The following is a 23,759-nucleotide window of genomic DNA, read 5'->3' as shown; positions in this document are numbered from 1 at the left end:
TAAAAACGCGCAAATAAATGCAATTCGTAGAATTCGTAATTACAAACTAATTTTGATTCGAGAAAATACATGTACGTTTGATCAAGATTCAAAATAGGATTAAAGAGCCAATGCTTCTTTGAAAACGTCAGGATTTCTACGCATTTGTCATGGGAATGATAAATTGTAATTATATCCGATATATATATAGAAGTATCGTATAAAGCAAACGTTTCTACGATCGCAGATAGGATGAGAGGGATAATTAAGCGAGAGACACAGCGGGTTCGCAGTTCCTCTTTAATTACGGACGTTCTTCACAGACCTTATTACATGTGTCTTTCTCCTCGGCTATGTTTACTTATTTCTAATAAATATGTATGAAATCGTCTTTCGAGTTTGCAGCTCTGCTTTACGCAGGTACACAAACATGTACATACGTATACGCGTAATACGAAATCATCGTTCGAATTTCCAACTGTACTATTCACAGGTACACTAACACGTTCAAACTGTCGGCTACGAGAACGACAGGGTTTACGATCACATCGCATCAGTTGCTAAAAGCAGCGTAACACGCTACAGTTTCAGTCGGATCTTGACAAAGACTAATGGAGTCGATTGTCTTGCTTACGCTTAGGAACATATGGAGCATAGAATTAGTGCCAGAAAAATGTTCTATTCTTTGTTCTAAGGAATGAGAATTCGCACGTTGACGGATCGCTAGCAACAAGAGACACGGCTGTCTTTAAGGTTGCTTGATGACGATACAAGGACGCGTATGTAAATAGGAGTTTGTTGCAGTTTTCTAAATTCGTGCGAGGAAAAACTCGTAATCCTAGTAAATAAACCGAACGTCGTAAATAACGAAGGAGCACGGTAAAAATAGCAGTAGACCATGAAAAGTGCATTTTAAATAAATATAGATTTTATGATGGTAGCTATGCATGGGAGAAAATCTGCATCGAGAAAAACAAACAGGGAGAGAGGCTGTGCTTGCTTTTGTCGAATATGCGAGAGTCATATTCGACTATGCGAATATCTCAAACGTTTGTTTATCGCCAGTTTTCTCTGTATGTAGGTTCCAGAGATTATGAACGCGTATTTGGTGCATATTATGTATTTCTTACGCTTGGGTGTTAATTAAATGTAAAAAATAAGCACGTACTCAGGGGCAATTAAACCGTTATGAAATAGGAAGCGCTGTTTTATCCCGAGTGGGATTTCAATTTTCCGTGTAATGGTCAGTTATCTTTAAATATGGTATTATCTTCAACTGATTAATTAGTAAGCACTGTAAAAAAACGAACGAGTTAAAATAATTAAAAAGAGTAGATTATGTCAGAAGCTTCAGTCATCATTTTTCTTATTATTAGCTACGTTCGAATGGATTATTATGATAGCTCTTTTTACATTCTCGATATCGATAAAAATTTCATAATACCTCAAGTAGTTTATTAGAAAATACACCTGGTACCTATAGATTTACCGTAGGGTTACAGGCGTTGTTTTCAGAAACTTCCTAATGTGCTTTTTTTATATAAATAATTTTCCGGCCACTTTTGCACAATATACCAGCCTCCTTTCACAGCCATTAGAACATTTACGCGCAATTAGGAACCTGAATAATCGTTAGAAGATTCATAAAATCTTTAAAAATCGTTGCATCGTTTGAAACTTCCAGCTATAGAAAATCCACATATTTCTATCAACCTCGTTGATTATGTATAATTATCATTTGTTCTATAATTCTTGCAAACCGTTTTCGTTAAAATTTACTCTATGTTTTGAACCGTTATCTACGTAAAACTAAAATTCCAGTCGTTTTCCACATAATCTAGGTCGTTTATCATGTTTCGTACGCGACCATTATGCGCCCTAATATCATTGAACGTGAATGCACAAATTTGAAGCGGTAAGAACGATATGATACGTTGCGTTTCAGGATAAATCGATAAAAAAAACCATGATTTAAAACTCAATCAAATGGTCAGAGGATATTTTTCAAGCCGCAAGCGTATTCAGCGAGAAGGAGAGAGAGAGAGAGAGAGAGAAAGAGAAAGAGAGCATGGAAATTTTCATGTTTTCATATTGAAAAGCGATAACTACATCGTAAGTTGTTAGTCATATTTCCCAGTAACCGCAGAATAATTAAATGGATACGACACACGTGTTACCGTAGCTATTGTGATTAATTCAGCTAAAGTTACGTCCAGCTATATGCTTTTAACGTTTACGTTATTTGAAGACGATTTGGATATTTTGTACTTGTAGATATAATGCACGTTTTTAGATCTTAATTTTAACTCTCCTCGTTGTATATTTATAATCTATCCTGCCCTTATTATTAAGGGTGGTCTGCCATAATTATTCGTACGACTTTAAAATATAGCGCACATTGTTTGAATAATTAAAAATGCGCAAAATTCCTGACAAACAATTGGATGCGTCGACAATACCGATTCCTGTATAGTTTTTGCAGAGAAGTGGAATGAAGTAAAGGTGATGATGGTAGAAACGAAGAAAAGTATGAAAGATAGATATATTGTATTGTACATTCAATTTTATTGCAATCTACGTTTATGATGTATCTCATATCGACATATGAAAATGCCGTATTTTGAAGTCAACTAAATTGCATATTATTATTGGCTTTTATATAAAAAAAGAACAGGTATTTTGAGGAAGGAACAAATTGAACACAATTGTTCGTTTGGATAATTAATATTATAGTGAATCGATAGAAAGATTAATTTTTTTAGGAATTAATTTTCCTACAAAGATAAACAACACAATCCGACACTACACATCAAGGTGACGCCTCGTGAGAGAAACGCACGAATTGATGACGCTGAATGTTAATTTTGCTGCAGACCTCATAAGTGGAGTACAAATTGAAATATTTATAAATATCTATAATTAAAGGAATGGAATTATCTGTTAAATATTATAGAGAGTTTTGTATCTTGGATATTTTATATAGTTTTACATATATATTCAAAGGATCGCATCAAGAGCTAAAGCGTAACCTTTTAATTAACCTTTTAATAAAAATTCATTCGTAAAACAAACAGATTGAGTTCACAAAGGGATTAAGAAAACGTGATACTTTATTGTAAATTTAGGAACGTGTCGAACGTATCATGTTCGCGTGGTAATGAAAATTTCACATTTATGTTTAACTATGACGATATCGTGGCCATTGCGGATTAAATGGCATTATTCAAACATGTCGACCTTATGCTTTATATCACGTATCATGGACTCTGTCAAAGTATTTGCAAATAAAGGGGAAACTTGCGTTTCATACGTTTCTCCGAGTATCATCACTTTTTCATTTTTAGCCTTAATAGATTACAGCTCGTGTAACATTTTCGATGGGACTGTTTCTTCGTAATAAAACAGGTAAGACCGTAGCAGTTGAACGTTTAACGGATGAATCCAATACAATTCCGATACGACATTAATTGTAGAAAATACAAGAAAGTGGTTCAATCAAACTTGAAATTACGGTGCGGATCGGGTAAGGTAGGGAAAATCTAGCAGTAAATTATATCGACTCGTTTTCGATACAGTTAAGAGTTCCCCGTGGAAAAAGTAGTCGTTTATATCGAATTGGCGGTATGGAAGCAATGTCGATTTCCTTCTCCGATACGGAAAAACTTCGAAGATGGTGGATACAATCGTACAACGTAATAAGTATCGAATTGGATTAAATAAAATAATTACGTCGTGGTAAATTATTTCACTTTTATATCCATAAAACTAACATTATTTTCACTTTAATCGAATAAACCCGCCGTGTATTATCGATGCCGGCAGTTCGAATCATCGAAACACGATCAATTAATCCAGCTTTGTATTTAAAGATTCAACATGAATTATTTTTTCTTCTCGAAGAGGAAAGGAGAGTTTTAATTTGTTTTTGAACGAGATCAGTTACATTTTGTAATCACGTAAAATTGCAAGTATTGTTACGGACGTAATATTCTTGAAAGGATTGTGACAAAGGTCGACCTCCATTGTAAGATGAGTCACATCTTCTCTGTATCTAAGAAAAATCTTCGTGTTACGTTTCGTTTTTTTCATAGTGGGGGCTTCTGTTTCAGGATCATGTATATATATAGCATAGGGATCTTATAAATAATACAAGGAACTTTTTATCTGTTGTTCTCTATAGATGATCTATACTGGAAATTTGTCGAAAACATTTGCACGACTAGAAACGACATTTCATATTTATACTCTTCGTTCTTCGATGCGATTTAACGAGGAAGGCCGAGAGTCTCATTACCAGTGGAACTTTATCACCCATGATTGAGGTCGCTGACGATGATAACTTAGCAATTTCCACTAAGGTCGTAGTGTACCGCTCCCCTTAATCAGATTTCTACAAAATTTCGAATACGTGGAATTGTGAAGCAAATGGAATGGTTAGATTCTTGTTCCGTGCTTTAAATTGGTTCATTTCGCAAAAGTCTCTCCAGGGGTAGGCAACTTTCCCTCGGAATATGGAAACACAAAAGTCCAATATAGTCCAGAAACCAATTGCCCTTAGACGCAAAGAACTGGCCCACTTACGAGACGTATCTTTTCCAATACTTGCCTTTGTATAAGTATGTCCCGTGGAAACAGCAACTGGATGAGATTTCAAATATCATCTTCACTTTATAATTTAATAAAATTTCACTTACTTCGTCTTACTTCGAGTATAGACCGGTGAACATATAAGCATTTAGCTAACTATATCGTAAAAGGTTTTATTTTCGTTTCTTTTCTCTAGTATGAGATTTAAAAATACATTTCCTCTGCTTCGAAGAGAATAAATGTAGAACGGCGTTCGAATATTTATTTCCAGTAATAATTACGAATTAGGTTAGATAGAGTTTGAAATGGCGAAATTACTTATACAGTTAATTACCCTTTGTATTAAAAGTAACGACATTTAGTGGGATCGCTAAACTTAACTTTCATTAAAGTGAAACTTTCATTTTTAGATTGGTTTTAAGTTTTATAATGTAATATAGAAATTTTATAATATCGCTAGTCGTATATAATTACAGTGTTAATGAAATTTCAAAAAGTTTTGTATAACATACATAATATATTCAGAAAAGTTTTCCATCTTGAGCGTTCAAAGTACTTTTGCCAGACTTCTGTATGCTCGTTACTATATATCATTTAAAAACATTATTCTTTATTAACAAAGCTATGTAGTTAAAACAGAGAAAGGAAAGTAACAGTGAAATTTTCTTTGAAACACCATTTGAAATAAAGGGTGATTTCTATTCACTCGATGGTGTCTGCTATATTTTCTCTTACCCCACAAGTTAGGTCTCCCTTTGCTTTAGAATACCTTTCTCGGGCCGGAATATGAAGCGATTAAGCTTTCCTATCGAGTAGCTTAACCATATACCTTTTGAAAAAATTTGCCCACCGTCTTTTCATTTAAGACTATCCTGAAAGGATTTTCATTTATTGAACGATGAATGCGTTTTATGGAAGAAATGAAACGATAATTGACGATTTCCTCGTTGCTCATAAACCGTGGCACATCCGGAGAAACAATGTTCTGTAATTGCCTCTTAGTTGTCTCATTTTCTATGCAATATCGTTTTATTACCATAAACGGCGTAAACCATAAACGATTTATTCCTGTTCGAACCACTTATGCGGTTAGATATACTTTCATTGAGCAAAGACTATAACTTAAATCGATAAATGTATGTGTCTTTCTGGGAAACGCCCTGCGTCGTTACTTTTACTCGCAATGTTGAGTGTCACGATAAGATAAGTGTCATTGATATTGTACAATCATTAGGTATCGCCGCGCCGATCAATAACTGAATTTTTTTTTTTTATTTCTTAATGTCACCTTATTGATAGAAAGGAATATCGAAAAACGAAAAGGACATGTCATTGTTAGGTCTGAAAGCTTTACAAAATAAACGAAAATTTCATAACAATTCGACTATTTCATTTGAAAATATGCCGAGCATTTAAATATACGTTTAGCATGGATCCGTAGGCTTCTTTCATGAAAGTTCCTAAATTTCCCTCGCGGCAAGAATATCACGCAGTTAGCGTAACCTACAAGTTAAAGATGGACTACAATATTTACTCACACGTCGCTTGTAATTTATGTTAGGATACATTCACACTATATATATTTGCACGAGATTCTAGCTAGTTTTGTCTTCAGAAGTTGATTCGCCTTTAGACTTACGTATCCGTACGAATTCTCATTTACCCAATATTCCGTATCAATCCTAACTTTGAACACAGTTGCTAGACAAGTTACATGCTTATCCACTTGCGAAGCTTGTGAAATTTACCATAGCCCGACGCTACATTGCAATTAATTCTTAGTACGTAGAGGAATTACGCGCCCCTGTACAAGCTGCCAAATCGATAGCAATTGAGAGCTTTTGAGAGGCTCGTATCGTAACAAAAACATTAGCCCCGGAAATGTATTTGCCACGAGGTGTTCAATTGTTTGAATTTCGATAGAAATTTCGACAATTAATAAATTAATAAATAATATTATTACGCGTAAAAAGAAGCAGCAAGAAATTACAAAATAAAATTTTACCAAAATGTACATAACTTGTTACTTACATAACGTGTTAGGTGTTTAACATTTTTTTAACTCACAATTACATTTACTTTTCTTTTTTTTTTTTTAAGAATTCTTAAGCCTCTTAACTATAAGAATGTTACTTCATTAGTAGCAGTAGTAGTATTTTTATTACAAACACCATATATATATGTATAATAGATACAAAAGTCTCTTGGAAACGCTTGTCATTTGACGCATTTATCTGTGAAGAACCTGACTATTAGTGGAATGTTTTGAGGTCATACTGTGATATGCAGTTTCGAATTCGATGGAAGTGTATGCAAGTTGTGTCGCTGTTATACGCGCGTATAAATGTCGTGACAGGTATGTATAGTGGTTTGAAATATTCGTATACCGGTCGAGAAGTAGCGTTCACATAGAATTTCAAAACTGTCAGAAATATTGAATGAAGTTACGTTTTTAATTCCTTCGTACTTTTGTACGCTCTTCTTGTTAACTTTTACATTCGTTTTTCATGCTTCTGTCGTAATTAGAGATCGTTGCTAAATAAGCAGTGTCACGTGTTTCTACTTTCTGTCTGGCGTTTACTCGATCGTTACTACTTCAGAGAAACGGGTTTCAACGTTGTGTAGCGATACAGAAGAAGAGAAAGGTAATTTTCGTAAATACTAACCCTTAAGCTGCGTGTTACGAACCAAATCGTTAAAAAAAAGAGATACATATATGTATTTTTTTCCATACATTTTCCATTTCTTCCTTTTTGTAGGAATATTGCACGGTTTTGATACCCTTACGATGCAAGAACAGTTATTAATTAAACTCTTTTTTCCTGATTAATTATCGTTGATGGGACTCACTTTGTATGATTTGCGAAGATTAAGTAACAAGTATTTTTCATTATAATTCCATAGTTGAATAGTTGGAGCATCGAAACTAATAAAAATTTTCATAATGAATGCATTGGAAATTTGCTTGAGGGTCTGCGAGGGAGAAGCAAAAGCGACGCAGAGGTAATAGATGAATCACACGTCACTGGAAAAATTGCTGTTTGCAAGTTTCCAGCCGTCTCCTATAAAATTGTTTTCCTCCTTCGGTACAAGATGATCATCAATTTTTTCTCCCGAGGAATGATATTAAGCAAATGATTGATGATAATCACTAGGATAATAAATAGGCCATCCGTACAAAGAGGAGCTCTCTTTTGACCTCCCTTATTTCCCACTTATTCGCCACTCAGCACTTACTGTTACTCGGTCGTTTTTGATGGGCTATTTTCTTCCGCAAAACAAAGCAGCTTTTTTTCTGTAACTTGTATGAAGCGTTTCTTCCAAAATGTAAAACATCCTTTCATTTCAAGCGAAAATACAAGAGCGCTTTTTCTACATCGAAGAAAGTGAAATTAATTTCCGTCATACTTCTTGTAAGAGGGAAATATCATATATCTCGGGTCAAGGAAATTTAGCAAAATTGCGCAACAATGTTACTTGTGTATTGTATGCAGGGATTTTCAGGACAAAATCCTTCAGATCCTTCAGATATACTGTAACATATTGTATCGTCGAACAAAAATTTTATATAGACTATTTGTCATCTGAGGTTCGAGAAATACTTTCTAGAATTACGGATTATATATTTATTATAATAATTATTGATATATATATAATTTACGAACGTATTTGTAGAAATATTGCAAAAGGATATTCTCGAGGCAGAGATAAGAAAGGTTTCTTTCTGATTAGAATTACAACAAAACTACTGTCGAAGTGTTATAAAATTTAATTTGATATAATTTACAAAAATGAACAAAAGGAAATAGAAAACGAAAGAAACAGATAAGAAGTCGAATATTTTTTTCGTTCGAACGTCTAGTTGAATTTATCAGAATCAGATTGTAAGCAAGTATGTACGTAAGGGAGGGAACAACGTCGATTTTCACGGCGTCGATGTTAGATTAATATTCTATGCCCTGTCTGGGGTCGACGGACTCTGTAATAAAACTAGGGGATATTCATATTCCACGGCCAAGAGGGTTGTACATCTTTGCGAACTGAATGTTGGAACACCGTGTTGTCACGGAGTTCGCTATACTTGAACTTGCATGAAAGTTTCCCTATACATCGTCGCTGTTGAAAATTATTTTAAGTTTGAATAAAAAATAAAATGAAATAACTATATACTTCGTATCGGAGCATTTGCATATACAAAAGATCAAAGTTCAATTTTTTACCGAAAATCTTTTCAAAGGCTTCTACGGTTGGCTATTGGTGCGTATACGAATATACACGGTCGTTAAACTGGATAGATTTGCTGGTTTTTGAATTGATACAACATATACATACGTTTATACGTAACGACAAATGAACGTACTCGATAACGCGATATTTTCCGTTGCCTCTTGTATAAGGTGAAATTTTTTCGCTGAAGTAGTTCTTTTGAATCGATAAAAAAAAGATGCAGATAGACGTGAAAAAATCTTTGCTAAAACGAATATTCCGATCGGTCCTCCATGAGTCTTGGTCAGCAAAGACAAACGAGTGTTTGAACAGTCGTCAACCATCCTTTACCCCAGTTGGCGATGCGCCAAACACGCTCGGAGAAAGAAAGAGAGTGCCAAAAATATCCTCGGATAGGTACTTCGAATGTCGTTAACGAGCAATTATTTCCCTTTTCTCCCGTCGAAATCAACGTGTTCACAATGGGAATGTCACGAACTTCCATCCAAACGCATTTTCTTTTTCACCGATCTCTCACCTGATTGAAATCCTTCGGATCAATCTGTAATATCCGTGAAAAATTTATTCTTTTAAATGTTCGGCATGCGCGCTCTCCTTTAAAAATATTTTGTTTTTTATTTTTAATAAAACTTCGATATCTATTTCACGTTAATTATGATCCTTGAATTACATGAATTTTCTAGTAAATTTAAGTTAAAGTTAAAGTAAAAAAGTAATATTTTAATTAACTGCTTTCTTCGTTGCACCAAGTATCAAGTTAAATGGGCATGCCATTATAATTTAAAAGATTGTTAATTTATAATTTTTCCAAGTTGATATAATAACTGTCCTAAATCTTTAAAGTCAGACTTCATTTACGTAATACCACGATATTTTTTCGGACCAAGTCGAATGACAGATACTATTACGTCGTTAAGTGTTTCGGTCTTAACGATGCTATTATTTCTACTAATTATTTCACGAAGTAGCGAACACAGACTGTTTGCGTTTTCTGGCGAGAAATCGAGTTTGTAGAGAAACTGTAGTATTTGATGGAACACCAAGATCGAGCGTAATAGCATAATTCTAGGGTCGTCGTATCCTCTTGAAGCGACGAAGCATCGCACTATAACGACACGATCGCCTCGCAAGTGTGGTAAACAAGCAAGTGCCCGATGCTTGATCGGTACTCTAAGTTATTTGAACTAACGCAAACATAGTTTGGCGCGTGATCGAGCAGATCGAATTTATCTCGAAGATGGATTTTCATTACGGAAAACATGGAATGGGAAATATCCTGGTAATATTGTACAAATTGAAAAACTACCTACTTACACTACCTGCTTTTATTCCTCTTACCGTGGAGTTTTATACAAATTCTCACCACTGTGTGTCGTGTTAAGCGCAAAACGAGGTATATCCCCTTTTTCTGAATGTGAGTTTGTAGGATCATTTTATTCGAAAAAGCTGTATTAAACACACTGAAACGAACGGGTTGAAATAACGTAAGAAACTTTGTTGTTACGCTGAACGTTTCGTACTCGCAGCTGTTTTAAATATTACTCATTTATTCTGTATATCATATGCATATTATACGGATCTAATTTTTATACCTATATTATATGTATCTACACTTTAAAATTTTCCACGAGTGTATGAACATCCACGGCTCCAACTTATGGTTCACAAGTGCCAGAATGAAAATGGAGTTTCCTGTTTTAATACGTTAAGTAGTTTTAATCGTCTTAGACCTAGGGACTGTGTGTTACCGTAAAATTAATTCTTACGCAGATGCTAGTACAATATTACGCAAGTGTTGCGATGTATGGAAGAGTGGGGCACGTTTTAAGACTTGGAAATAACGGCTTATGCAAATACGTGTATGTAATATGTACACTATCTGGTCGAAAGTAAATGTCGCCGATTTAAACCCCTCAATTAAATCAAACTGCACCGCCGAGGATTAGTTAGATAGATAGAAATGCAATTTCGTCAGCATCTCGAAAGAGGGAAAAGATGCGATTCCATTACTTTCCTAGGACGTAACTTTCCTGTAATTCTCTTACGAAGATGATGACGACGATTCGTAGCTCCTTTCTCGTAATTAGTTTTCCTTGGCTCGTAGGCCCGAAGTTTCTATCAGTATATCGGCGGGCTTCTAATTTCGTATCCATTGCACGAATCTTTTCCCAAGAAATGCCTCTAGGGAGCCTAAGCGATTGATCTTAAATGCGAAACTCGTTCCAGAAGATTGCAGGATGCTATTGTTCAAATATGCGATCGTGCGTCAAATTCAGCGTACGCGGCTCTTTTCACCACGTTAATCGTCCACGTGTTTTTCGATAACAGCAACCGTAAACGCGTAGCTTTTAATCCTTATTGGTCTACCACTCTGTCGCAAGCGACTCGTAAGCACTCGTTTGTTTTATCGAAAGTCGGAAGTTAAAGAGAAGGGATCGCGTCAAGGCACTGACGACACGTTCAGTTTAGATTACTTTTCTCTTATACCCAAGAACTTTATCTTTGTACGACAAAGGGAGAGGTCGAAGATAATCAAGTTGGTGTCTCAGGGGAAGCTACGGAATAGCCAATGTTACGAAAGATGATCTCGTTCGATTCCTTCTTTCTACTATTTTGCGAATTGCTGTCAAACTGTGCGCACTCTCACGTGACGGTTATCACGATGAAAGTTTACAAGGGCTCCAATACACCAGAGACAATTCGGTTTCGCGCGTCATTAACATTGCTAGGCATAATATCGATATACGAATTAACGACGACAACGTCAATAGGCGCGGCAAATATGTGCCGAGAGACTCTTCTGTATTAATTTGCAGCTTGATCGAGCGTTTGGTAAATAGCGACACGTGCCGATAGTCTGAACTTATTAAACACCGTGTCGGAAAGCGGAAGCGATAAGACAAAGGCAAACACGTTGTAACCTATGAAACTTTATATAAACAGATATAGTTCGAGATTGTTTTAAATTTCAAATTCTTTCTTCAAACGAAACGTCTCGATGAAAGATAGATATGTGTATATATATACATGTCTGATCGAATGACAGTACACAGGTAATCGATCACGCGTTGCGTTCCTTTTCGCAAACCACCAGACCCGCTCAAGACTTTTTATATTGACAAATCGTTTCGTTTTAATCCAACGACGCGTAAACGAGGGTCGTCTTGGAGCGTTAGGATTGAGCCTAATCGAATGGTACGATGTTACGTTCGTTCCTCTGCACCCCTAAAAAGCTTATGTGTATGTGCTTCTGTTACGTGGTTGGAATTCTATTATATAATATTTTCCTGCAGCTATGCTCGGGTCAATCCATCTTGTCCGAGACATATCTTCATACTTTTAATATAGATATTTTCTATATATACTACCATGCGTCGGTATTTGGACTACGTGATATCATAAACGTGGATCTAAGATATGTTTCGTATGAAACTTTATAATCAGATTTTTATCTTTTGTTTTGTTTACAGAATTATATATAGTTAATTAATGCCCGTGATTCGTGACATATAAAATTCCGCGAATGATATTAGTTCGATTGCGTGCGAGATACGGGTGAATAAGTAAACGGCGTTAAGTTACATCTCTCTGAAATTTCATAATCTTTTTTGTGAAATGGCATAATCGCGTAACTTGTGATTTCTGAAATTTACTTTTCAATTAAACTCGTTACGTGTATCAAGAAGCAAACACGTCTATTAACACTGACAACTTGCATAACTCGTGTACGAGTAACTGAAGCTTTTCAATTCGTCTATTTTCTAAATAATTGAATAAGCTGATTTGATCAGATGATTTTGTTGAATATACTTACGGGTTCCATCGAAACGAGTGGCGATAGTATCTAAGAAAGTATTTTGTGGGGCGAGGAGGCCCTTCCTGACCGGCATTGGGGCCGCCCCGCCGCGCTGTCAGGCGCTCGAATCTGTAAAATAGCGAAGAGAATTTTGTTTCAGTCCAAGTCATGCGATATTCTTGCACCAATTATGCGCTCGACACGTATGCACACACTTATACATACGTAAAATGTAAATGCGCATATTCGGATATAAAGCTTGAGATCGTTTGTGCTTTATGCATAAGCGTGCCTAAAGCTTAGGAATATATGCATGAGGAAAAAAGGTCTGAGTCTTCGATAGGTAGGTCAGTGGTCCAATGAAAATAAAGGATTGCGTGTAGTGCGGTAGTTGCAGTGATAGATGATTGCGGTTTAAGCAAACTAGAATGAAGTTATTTTTAGACAAGAGTTTTAATTTAACACGTTCCGAAAGCGGCCACACAGCTTGTACAGAATATGTACTTCGATCTTTTTCTTATTCTATTTTTACACGTCGATCTTTGCGATTCTCTGTGGTTCTTTTCAGCGTGACTTTAATCTTTTCTTTCGTTTCAGATATATACGCGCAAATTATGTTTTTGAAAGCCGTGAAATAGTCGTATATTTTTTGACAGGAAATTCCACACACGTTCCTCGTTCGTGTAATTTTATGAGTAGACGCAGAAATGCATTTGCAGCAACAGGGATCTCGTTGAAAAGCGTGGAAGTCGGTGATATTCATAGCTTTTCATTATTGGACAGTTCTATTGTTACTCACGTTCTTCAATGGTATTTGTGATTTCTGGAATTAATCCAACTGAAGTTATACTTTTCTTTCATTCGAATTATCCATGGATACGGGTCGTTAATTTATAATTATAGTAATGTAGTTTACGGGGAATCTCGTATTTACATTATCGCGATACCATGTCACCGTATCATAACATTGTATCTTAAACGCGGCTACCATCGAAACATATTCTACATACTGAGTTAAAATTTGGTTACAGGTTCGATATAACTCTTCGATTATTTCTGAGAACGCTGGAAATAATGTTCATTCCATTCAACGAGGATAAATCAAAAGGAGAGGGGATGTCAATTTTTAATGGTGAGTTATTTATTTGTAAATAAACAATAATATGATTCGCGAATGAAGAATTAAAATGAAACACGATATATATATATATATATATATATATATATATATGAATTATATTAAAAACGCATAGCAAACCAATTAAGCATTAATGTTCGTTTCTGCGCTTTTTGTCATTATTCAGCGTGGAAACATTCATTTTGACTTGCTTGCCAGCAAGTGCAATTAACCTACGGCTTTGTATAAAATAACCCGTCTAAAGATTAACGTGCGATTTAATTTATTTGCTTCTTTTTGCGAGAAAATTAAAAAAAAAGATGGAACGCTAGCATTTCATTTATTCGCAAAACAGGTGTGATTGATTTATAAAGCAAATCTATATATCCGTATAGCGATTCGGGCAATGTAACAGGTGTGAGAAGAGGATGCGGTATAGGATATATTCATTACGTGTTTATCCTCTTGTGCAAAATAGACTCATTTGCCAAACGACTCTGTTCAGTCACTCACTTCATTACAAAAAAATTGAGCGTAATGTTTTAAAAGAATTGATTCGAAACATTCTAAAAAATATCTACTTTCTAAGGATTCTTTGTTCAAGGATCACCGTTTACATCGGTTACGACACGTATCTACCGATTGCTACCTAATAGATCGAACAACACTGCCATCGTTTCAACATTTTCAAGCTACTAGGTACAGTTTTACGAAGCTCATTTTAGTCTTTAGACACAAAACACGGTCTTATAGAATTATGATAAAGGAATCTAGGGTAAGCAGTGATTCGTTTAAAATGACGTTTATGTATGCGGAAAAGATTGCATCTTGTTGTTCAATTTGCATGCAAATAGTCGAGTATTGAAATTAGCAAGTAGAATCAGTGACAGATACAGACCTTATCGAGAAAAAAGTTCTACCTCAGTGGCAGAACATATTAGGCATTGTATCGTAAACACTACACCTATTTTTGTATCCTCTGCTTTAGATGTCCCACTAATGTGCACTGAACACGTTCCAGGAGAATCACGTATTCGTCCCGTTACGACTGATTCGAGGCTTTATCGCGACATTACAGAAGAAATCGGGAAACACGCGGAACGTTTGCTGGTACTCGCATAACTGACCGAGCCGAGGGGAGAAATTCTCTCTATCCTGATGGCCCGGGCTCCTGGCTGACTTGCGCTCCGCGCACCTAAGCGCAACATGTGGTAAACCGTTGAAGGTATACACCCATACACTTATTCCACTCTGTACATGCAAGCAGGTTCGTACGTGTACTCTGATAAGTACACTAATGCGAAACTGTGTAACCTGCACACGCACGCGCGTTGATCGTTTCCAAACGCGTGTGTACCGCGAGCCATAAAACAGGGTCAAGATTTCAACCGAGGATCAAACATGTTGGTTGCACAGTCTTTGATGATTATCTCAGGCAGCATGATTGATAGCTCGTGTCCTGTTCGAGAAAACAATCGAACGATCGTTGATGTAAATACGAGCTTTTTGATCACGTTCGAAACCTCAAATACATCTTACTTAATGGTATGATTTATCGGCTACGATGTATTGAATAAGAAATTAAGAAGCCTCGCGCGGTCTTTGAGCCATTTTAGGATCGTACTTTCCTATCGGTAGAATCGTCATTGCGCGATCTCTCGTTTCAATATAATGTTAAGGATTTTCTTAGAAGTCCTTTCTTTGGTAGAAACGAAAGTGAGACGTAGAAACTCGAAGATCGTAACGGTTAAACGATAGAAACACGGCCTGGAATTTTTCCTCGTGATACGTTAAAAGATTAAAGGATCTCGTCGAGGTAAAATTAGATTAATTCTCGAATGTAACTTACGGAATGAAATTGCGGAAATCTAATATTTTATACCTAACTTCGACGCGAAACGCAATGTGTAAAAACATTTGACCTCTTCATATGCGAAGAAACTAATTAAACTGTTATTCTGTTTTGTAGAGCAGACAGGATAAAAAAATAGTGTCATCGCGTAGTATTAGTTTCTTGAACAGAAGTAAACTTTTGTAAAAGATTATTGTAGGAATTAACCTAATACTGTTTTATAGAAAAAACGAATTATTGAAAAGAAAAAGATGCTCGAAAGATTCCCAACGACTTTGAAAACGTCCCGTTTATTTCAGCGAATTTTTCTTCTCGTTATGTGAACGTGCTTTGCTTAGAATTATCTTAAATAACTTAGAATGTCTCGTGTCTTCGTTTAGGATTTGCAAGGAGGCAAGATTTTTATTTTGTTAGCTTTCGTTCTAAGAAGACGCAACAAATCAACGCGCTGATAGCATTAAATATCATATACATAATATCCTAAACGTTATGAAAATGGTAATATCGTAGCATGTATGATACCCGCCTCTAGTGAGTAGGATATTCTATAGTCACATATGCATATTGCTCCTATAAAGGTATTCATTGTTCCTTTAAAGCCCATGTTAGATAGACTATATATGAATTTGCTTCTTATCACCGTATCGTGAATTTTCCAACGATTTTCCGTCGACAGAGAAATTTAAATTTACTTCGATAGTTTTGGTACGAAGATTTTGTCGTTTATCGGCTAATCGCAACACGATGTACAATTCTAAATGCATAAATAGGAACAGAACTATCTATTCGCAATTATAGCGGACACTTAAAGAACACATAATTTTCAGGCTGAAACGTATAAACGAAAATAAATAATTTCAGTTAAATTATCAGAAGAACTTGTACTTATTATTGTACCTATTTATGCCGCCACTATATTATATATCCGTGTTTATTTAGATCAAAGTTATTTCTTTTCCAATCAACCTGTTTCCACGGAATATATGCGAGTAGAAAGTACCGTAATAAATGAAACGCGATCATAGATCGGGAACTCAGAAAATTACCATCGTTGTGATTTCATGCACCGTTTCATCGACTTTTCCCTCAACACGATATATGTATTTGTGGTGATTGTACGTATGAGTATATATTGAATGAAACGTTAACTTAGGTCAGTTTCGTAGTATTGTATAATATGGCCGCACCGAAGAGGGTCGATGACTGTATTTGCGTGTTAGTCCATCGTGAACAGAGCATGCAATCTGTAGGCGTCTCTGATATAGATCGTTGTAAAAAGAAAATCCCCTTCGACTGTTTAATTCTATAGTCTATGGGTTTAGCGAAACATGGACAGTAGAACCGGTATGTGACATAGCAGACGCGGCAGGAGTCAGGAGATTCAGACCAATGAAGAATCAATGGTGTCTTATTAGAGTATCGTCCTCGTATCATTTTCATTTTTATATTAATTTCCGTTATTTGTACGTATACATTTTGTCAAGCGTCTGTAATAAAATTTTCCCGTTCGTTTGTCATCTTTGCAAGTTAAATATTCTTTGCTCGAACGAAAAAGAGTTTCTTCAAACGTGATGTACGTAAAAGGCAAATCCGACATGTCGGCCTATTTTCAGGCACGAATTCAGCAGCGACGTCAATGCACTTGCGAGAGTAGCGCTTGGAGGTAACATATCAGCTTGCAATCAGTTGGTAATCCCCCATTTCATAGAAAAAATTTCAATACGTCAATTCCTTCGATACTTTCGCGAAAATCTATTTCGATCTCTTCTCGAATTTTTTTCTCAGCTTTCTTCTTAAGTGGATTTCACCTACTTTATAGAACCCCACTTCGTCTGCCACAATGGTGTTCGATACATTTTCTATAATAATCCAAGTAGGGTTCCCTTAGCCAGAAGGTCTCTATAAGGTGCGCGAGACTAAAATCTTTCACGAAGTGGAAAATATATTTATTTTTCTATCGTACACGCTACAACGGATACGAACGTGGAATTTCAAACACGAATTTACAATTGTTCACCATGTCCAAAGAAATATCAACTCATGATACAAGCGAATGAATGTTTTCTGCTTATATAAGATGGGAACGTAACGCCGAATAATGTGTAGCAAAAAACGCGATATTGATAGGCTGAAGAAAAAATAATCTATAGAAAAATGCCTGTGTAGCACGAAAATTGTCAGTGTCAGTGGGTTATCCGGGCAGCACGGCGTATAGACGGCGCGTGGTCACGAAGCAGGGTCCATATAATCGATACTCCACTACTTCGAATACCTGACTCCGTAGGGAGGGATGGAGAAAAGGAGACGGATTGAGATAAAAAAGAGGCAAGGAGGTTCTAAGGATACTTACCATTCTTTTCCCTCCCGGTTTACTGAAGGATCTTCCTTGCTTCCCCAAGGAATGTTCGAAACAACAAAAAGTCGTACGAACAATTTCACCATGAACGATGGTAAAATTAACGAGTCCATTTTCCGTCGTCTTACCTCCCGTTCTATTCAACCCTTACTTTTCTTTTACCTTTGAACGAGAAACTGACATATTCCTGCACCGTAGTTTTCTCGCAGCGAGAAAAGACTTGCGCGAAGAATTGTGCTCAGAATAAATGTATATTATATAAATGTATACGCTATAATAAAGGTACATGCTCAAAACGTTTATTTTAGTTTAAGCACGGAATGTATGGCAGCTTTCTGGATGCGCTTTTGGGTCGCAGGGAAGTTATTCCGAGGTTAGCCGACCTCTTGAAAGCTCAAAGGAGTTATTACATCTTTGTACAAACAACGCGATCGTTGCAGACAGAAATTTCCTATTACTTAAACGTCTGAGACATTAGAAATTTTTAATAAGTCTTTGAAGCCGATAGCTCCGGTACTATTATATTGAATTCGATTGTGATTCTACCACCCACGCTGGGGGATTATGTTATAAATATCTATCAATAAGTTCTTTGGTTCCACGTGATCCTGGTGTGCGAATATCTCTACCGGTGAACGAGGTTGCTAAAATCTCCGCTGTGGCAAATAACTCGCTGACGTTTAACATCTGTAATTCTCTTTTAGATACCGGTCGGCCTGGTCTGTGTTTTCCAGTGGTGCCAGGTGCGATGGCCGGACGGTATAACGACGTAACGGCTGCCGCATTGCCGATGTCGTGTCTACAGTAACTACGGTACATGGGGTACGTGTACCCTCGTGTACCTACGCCAACCTCTGACTCTCTCTAGAGGTGGACGACTTATCGACCTGGTGCTAGTCAGGCCTACCACCTTTATCTCGTCAGCAGGTTCAATCACGAAATTTATTACACGATTTGATCGCGTGAGTTTTATCAAACTTAAATCAATTTGAAATCGAGTTGACCGAGGAAACGCGAAACAGAACGATCCTCCGCGATAATGGTTAATTTTTATTTCATTCGTTGCAGATCGTATCTACAATATTTTCGTAACCGAATCCTTTTAATTATATCATAAGGTATGCTATCGATGCTAAGATGAAACGGAGAGAAGATAAAAAAATCTTGGAGATGTCGACAGATTTGCGATATGTGTTCTACTCTTTAGCTCTCATTCCCAAGAGAGGGTAGTACCTTCGTAGTGTTTGACGAGAGGCCCTTGTCCTTCTAGGTCGTCTCTTAGAGTGTTTGCGAATTAGGCCGCGACCCCGTCTCCGTCGTCGCGAACCACGATGGTTCTGTGGTAGTGGTCGCAGAGGGGGCTGTGCCGCGAAATTAGAACGTTGCATTCGTGAGGGTCGTCGCTGTCTCGCTCCCGTGGCGGGGCATCAATAGGAATAATACGAGGAACTATGCGATGTAGCTCGCACATAGGTAGACGCGAGTGTAACGACCTTACACCCCCGCAGGTAGCGGGATCGATGGGCTTCAACTGCGAGCAACCTCACATCCGCAGCTCCTACCGCGGGCCAACTTCCTCCACCGTGTTGGCTGTCCCACTTTTCTGTCGCATTTTACTACTACGATGTAACGTTGTTTCGCACCTTACGGCCACTGCTTGTCGACGATAAGCGAACTTGTACTGTTTCGAATAGAAACGGTTCTGCCGCGACAAACAATGCCTAGCAACGAGGCAAGGATTCTCAAACACAGAAAATCATCGGATGTTTCATTAAAATTTGAAAATTCACTGTTGGAAATAACTTGGTATATAAATAGGGTGAATAAAATCAACTAGTTATTTGTTTAAAATATATTGTAAACGTTTCTCATAATGATAGTACGGTCTGAGAATTTTGGAATCAAATTTCATAGAAACGATGAATTAAAGTCGATCGTATCGTGAAGTTTTATTCCCATTTCTCTGTTGAGTAGAATATGCTAGTATTGTGTTACGTGCATGCTGATATGGCAAACGCTTCACTAAGAAAGCAAGTGCATTATTTACTCCGACAATGGAGTTACATGTTGTAATCGTGACGTAGATTATATCGTGATTGTTGCAAAGGTGTACTCGTTACGTTCCATTCCATTTTATAAAATAGATTTCCTCCCAAAAAATTTTAAAAAACATGATCCTTCTACTTCTTCTATACGAAATAGTTAAAATTCAAAATAGATCGCGCGAGAAACATTCAAAAGATTCTTATTTTCACATTATATTTTATAAATATAGAAGATAAAATATTATATAGAGTAAGGTCGATGTTTTTGAACTATCGAACGAAAAAATTCTATCTAGGATTGTTTCTTTGAGAACCTTCTACATTAGTACGAATATACAATTTCACCAAATTATCACATAATTCTAAGTAGATTCCATATTTTTATCTAATTCCTCGAAGACGGTCAATAAACCATCTTAATTCGCTTTAAAAGCTTTCAAAGTTTTCAAATTCGCTTTAAAAAGATTATCACATACACATTACAAAACGCCTCCGTTGGTGAACTAACAAAATCTACATATCAAGGTCGAATATCAAGTCGTTCTTGAATTGTGCTTTAACCTCGTCCTTGGCAGTGTCATCCGAGTTGTTCGAACGAATTTCATTCATTTCTTCTTTGATACTCGTTACAGTCTCAGAGACTTCTGTATTTTTTTGATTTCCTTTGTACTTATCACGGTCCTCCGTTTCGGAAATTTCGCTTTCGCTCATTTTACGTTCATAGGCACGCCTTTTATTTCGTAATTTACGTTGGTTCTTTTTACGTTGGCCAAGAATGCTGGAATTCGATCTAAAAAATTAAACAAGTTGATCGATATATATGATTATTAAAAAAGAAAGTATCGATACAATCGCCATTGTGATAGTACCTGAATAGTTGTCGCGATACTACGTCGTTGAATCGTACTGTCTTTTTTAAGCTGGAACAATCTAATTCAGAATTTAGATCCGGTATCGAATCGTAAGGACAATCTATAGACGATGCAGCCGTTCCAATTTCATCGGCACTCGATTCGGATACTGAACGCGAAAGATTATGATTGCGTTGCGATCTTAATATACTTTTTGGGAATGTACCTGTTATATTATTACTTATCAACTCATCTCCGCTGCTCTCTGAAACAGATCTAGTCTTTGTTACAGTATGACAAAGATTTGGTCGTTCTTCCATCGATGTTGTACTGTGTCGTTCAGCTTCATCGTCCGTATCTAAATGGCTTGGGCTAATATTTATAACGGAGCCACCATCCTCTGTTTGTACCTCGATTCCTTGACTCGCCTCGTCATCGTCTTTAGTCTGTAAAGCACGAGTCGATGAGTACAAGATAATCTTTCGCTTCAATTTTTATAGATATTTAAAATACTTACCGTTAATTTTTCTAGTTGATTCTCGAAACACGCAACGTTAGAAAAATGTTTCTGTTCCATGAACTCTTCGTCTATACCAACGTAGTACTGTTCTAAATTTTCCATATCTTTTAACACAATAGTAAATACAACATTGTTATCCCACGGTTCGACCGTGACCGAATCGGGATTTACAGAATTCTCGGTTATTTTTAAACATAACGAATAGTGCTGTGGAAAAAATCCTGTACCTACAGATGTTAGTAAAGCGTGTATCCCTAAATTATTTTGTAAAATTCTATAGCGAATAGAATCTGGATTGACATTTTTTAGATTCACAGTAATCGTTAATTGATTCTTACATAAATTACAAATAAATGTTGGCAGTGAATACTTAATGCTAGGATCTAAAAATGTGCTTATATTTTTTTTGCTAGTCCGTAATGTCGTATCACTAGAATCTTCTACATTTTCGCTCTCATATTCCGTTTTTGTAGTTGCAAGCACTGTTTCACATTCTTCAACTAATTTTGGTGTACAGTTACTCTCATGACTCTGACTAGGAGAATCTTCTACATTTTCGCTCTCATATTCCGTTTTTGTAGTTGCAAGCACTGTTTCACATTCTTCAACTAATTTTGGTGTACAGTTACTCTCATGACTCTGACTAGAAGAATCTTCCATGGTATCTTCTAGTAGTAGCGGCACAGTATTACCAAAGTTACAAGGATCACTATTTACTCCACTGTCCTCTTTGGTATTAGATACCGATACCACTGGTTGTATAACTGGTAGCGTAACAACAAGCTTCTTGTGTTTTGCATCAAACTTAGCATTACCCCTGTCTGCATCCACACGATAAGGTAGAGGAAGCTCCAATAAATATTTTGCAGGTTTTATGCTCTTTATGCTGAGATAACGTTCTTGTACATCTAGAGAAGCATCGGTGGCAGTTTTTAGTAGGGGTAGATCTATAGTGATGATTAATCTCTTAGGTACCGTAGCATTCATTTTTGCATTTCTGTTCGTGCTAAAATCTTCCAGCTCTACGTCGGATTGGTGTTTTATAGAAAATTTTGGTGTCGTAAATTTGTTATCTGTGTCTGTACTTTTATTTGCTTTCTTGTTATAATATTTGGTAGAAGGTGACCGCTTTGGCACTTTCTCCATACGCTTGGGTCTTGGTTGTCTGCTCTTGTCGTAACTGGCCATTAGCTTCTGATAGATTTCTGGTTCTATGTCCAATTCCTCTTCAGGCTGACTCTTGGATGGTTTTCTGATCACAGTTGGATGACATATCCCTTTGTATCTTATTTGTGGAAACTTTATATTTTTCCTATCCAATTTGACCTAACACGTTCAGTAAAAATCAAATGATAAGGACGAACAGATAAGTAACTTTGTATAATGATCTGAAAAATGATGAAGAAAATAGTGGTACTTACATTAAAATTATTTTCGACACCGTCTATAGCCGTGCTGTTAACGATTTTGCGAAGTTCTGCGTGTTTCGTCGATAGGAAAATGGTATCAGGATGAAATATCACATCGAAGACTTTGCAACGTACATTTTTTTTGTCAAGGTCATCACGAGGTGGTGTTAACAAGTAAGGAATAGACCATTGTTGTCCATGATGACCTTGTTCGAAGGAAGGTTGACTGCTCGGCGGATCTGTAAGTTCGCTCGTGCAAATATTTAGAAAACATTTTTTGTCTCCGTTTATGCTGGTTTTTATGACGTAACTGGGCTGTGGGGCGACGAATGTAACGTCGACGCCCCGTTTCTTCTCTAACAACGTAATTTCTTTTTGATAGACCTCCATATTTTTCGGATCAGTCACCTCTTCCACGTATTCGATCAACATCTTGCGGAACTCCTCCTTTTTCAAGCACTCGGTCAAATTTTTCAGCTCTTCTTTGGTCACGTCTAAATCCTCCCAATTTTTCCTATGTATGTCGTAAGCGTCCATCTTTCAGCCCAATAGTGTTTACAAATAAAGTCGCAGTAGAATGATCGCGAACCGTTGTACCACGTGGACGGTTGCGCCACTACGCCGGCCGGTTGAATAGCGGTCAAACACGGAACTTCGAAACGTCTAATGGCGCTCGCGCCACTTTTTTCTAGTATTCTCTACTTTAGCGCTATGTATCTCTGTCCTTTTTATATTTACCGTTAAAACAAAACCTTTTTTCTGACCTCTGACAAGACACTTTACCTTTTTTCACTGGGAGAGACAGTATCACGTTGGAATATCGTATGAATCTGTTTAATTTCAACGTTTCCAATTTTCAGTCGAACATCCTCTTTTGCTGCTTAAGCAAATGCCGGCGTATCGAACAAACATTAACGGCGTTACGAAGGTCGATAGAAGCATCGAATAGCAAAGAAGTAGAATCATCATTTAGCATGAAAGAGTTGCGCTGCCTTTCACCGTTTTTGCTATCTCGCTTTA

General features: G+C 36.7%; 2 protein-coding genes across 6 annotated transcripts in view; both read right to left on the bottom strand.

Annotated features, from left to right (window-relative positions):
* The window catches only part of LOC117237975 (potassium voltage-gated channel subfamily H member 8), a 29,069-nt gene extending 14,224 nt beyond the window's left edge, over positions 1-14,845 (bottom strand). For all 3 annotated transcript variants that reach the window (XM_033502446.1, XM_033502447.1, XM_033502448.1), the window contains exons 1-2: positions 14,605-14,845; positions 12,608-12,718 (exon numbers count right to left, since the gene is read on the bottom strand). In XM_033502446.1, coding sequence (XP_033358337.1) covers positions 12,608-12,683 — 76 coding nt within the window. In that variant the 5' untranslated portion in view covers positions 12,684-12,718; positions 14,605-14,845. The remainder of the gene's footprint in view (positions 1-12,607; positions 12,719-14,604) is intronic.
* A 4,906-nt stretch (positions 14,846-19,751) lies between these two features.
* On the bottom strand, positions 19,752-23,455 carry LOC117237976 (protein kintoun). Of its 3 annotated transcripts, none has more exons than XM_033502451.1 (5): positions 22,752-23,455; positions 21,328-22,656; positions 21,037-21,256; positions 20,829-20,979; positions 19,752-20,749 (listed from the first exon to the last, which is right to left on the bottom strand). In XM_033502451.1, the coding sequence occupies exons 1-5, from the start codon at positions 23,274-23,276 to the stop codon at positions 20,473-20,475; spliced, it is 2,502 nt and encodes an 833-aa protein (XP_033358342.1). In that variant the 5' UTR covers positions 23,277-23,455; the 3' UTR covers positions 19,752-20,472. The 3 variants fall into 3 exon arrangements, with proteins under 3 accessions (XP_033358342.1, XP_033358343.1, XP_033358341.1); XM_033502452.1 differs by having other exon boundaries at positions 21,052-21,256; XM_033502450.1 differs by having other exon boundaries at positions 20,829-21,256; positions 22,752-23,453.
* Between the last annotated feature and the right edge of the window lie 304 nt (positions 23,456-23,759).

This window comes from Bombus vosnesenskii, unplaced genomic scaffold (assembly GCF_011952255.1).
Source record: "Bombus vosnesenskii isolate JDL3184/JDL3185 unplaced genomic scaffold, Bvos_JDL3184-5_v1.1 scf7180000013417, whole genome shotgun sequence".
Classification (NCBI taxonomy): domain Eukaryota; kingdom Metazoa; phylum Arthropoda; class Insecta; order Hymenoptera; family Apidae; genus Bombus; species Bombus vosnesenskii.
This window is presented reverse-complemented; position numbering and strand designations above follow the sequence as displayed.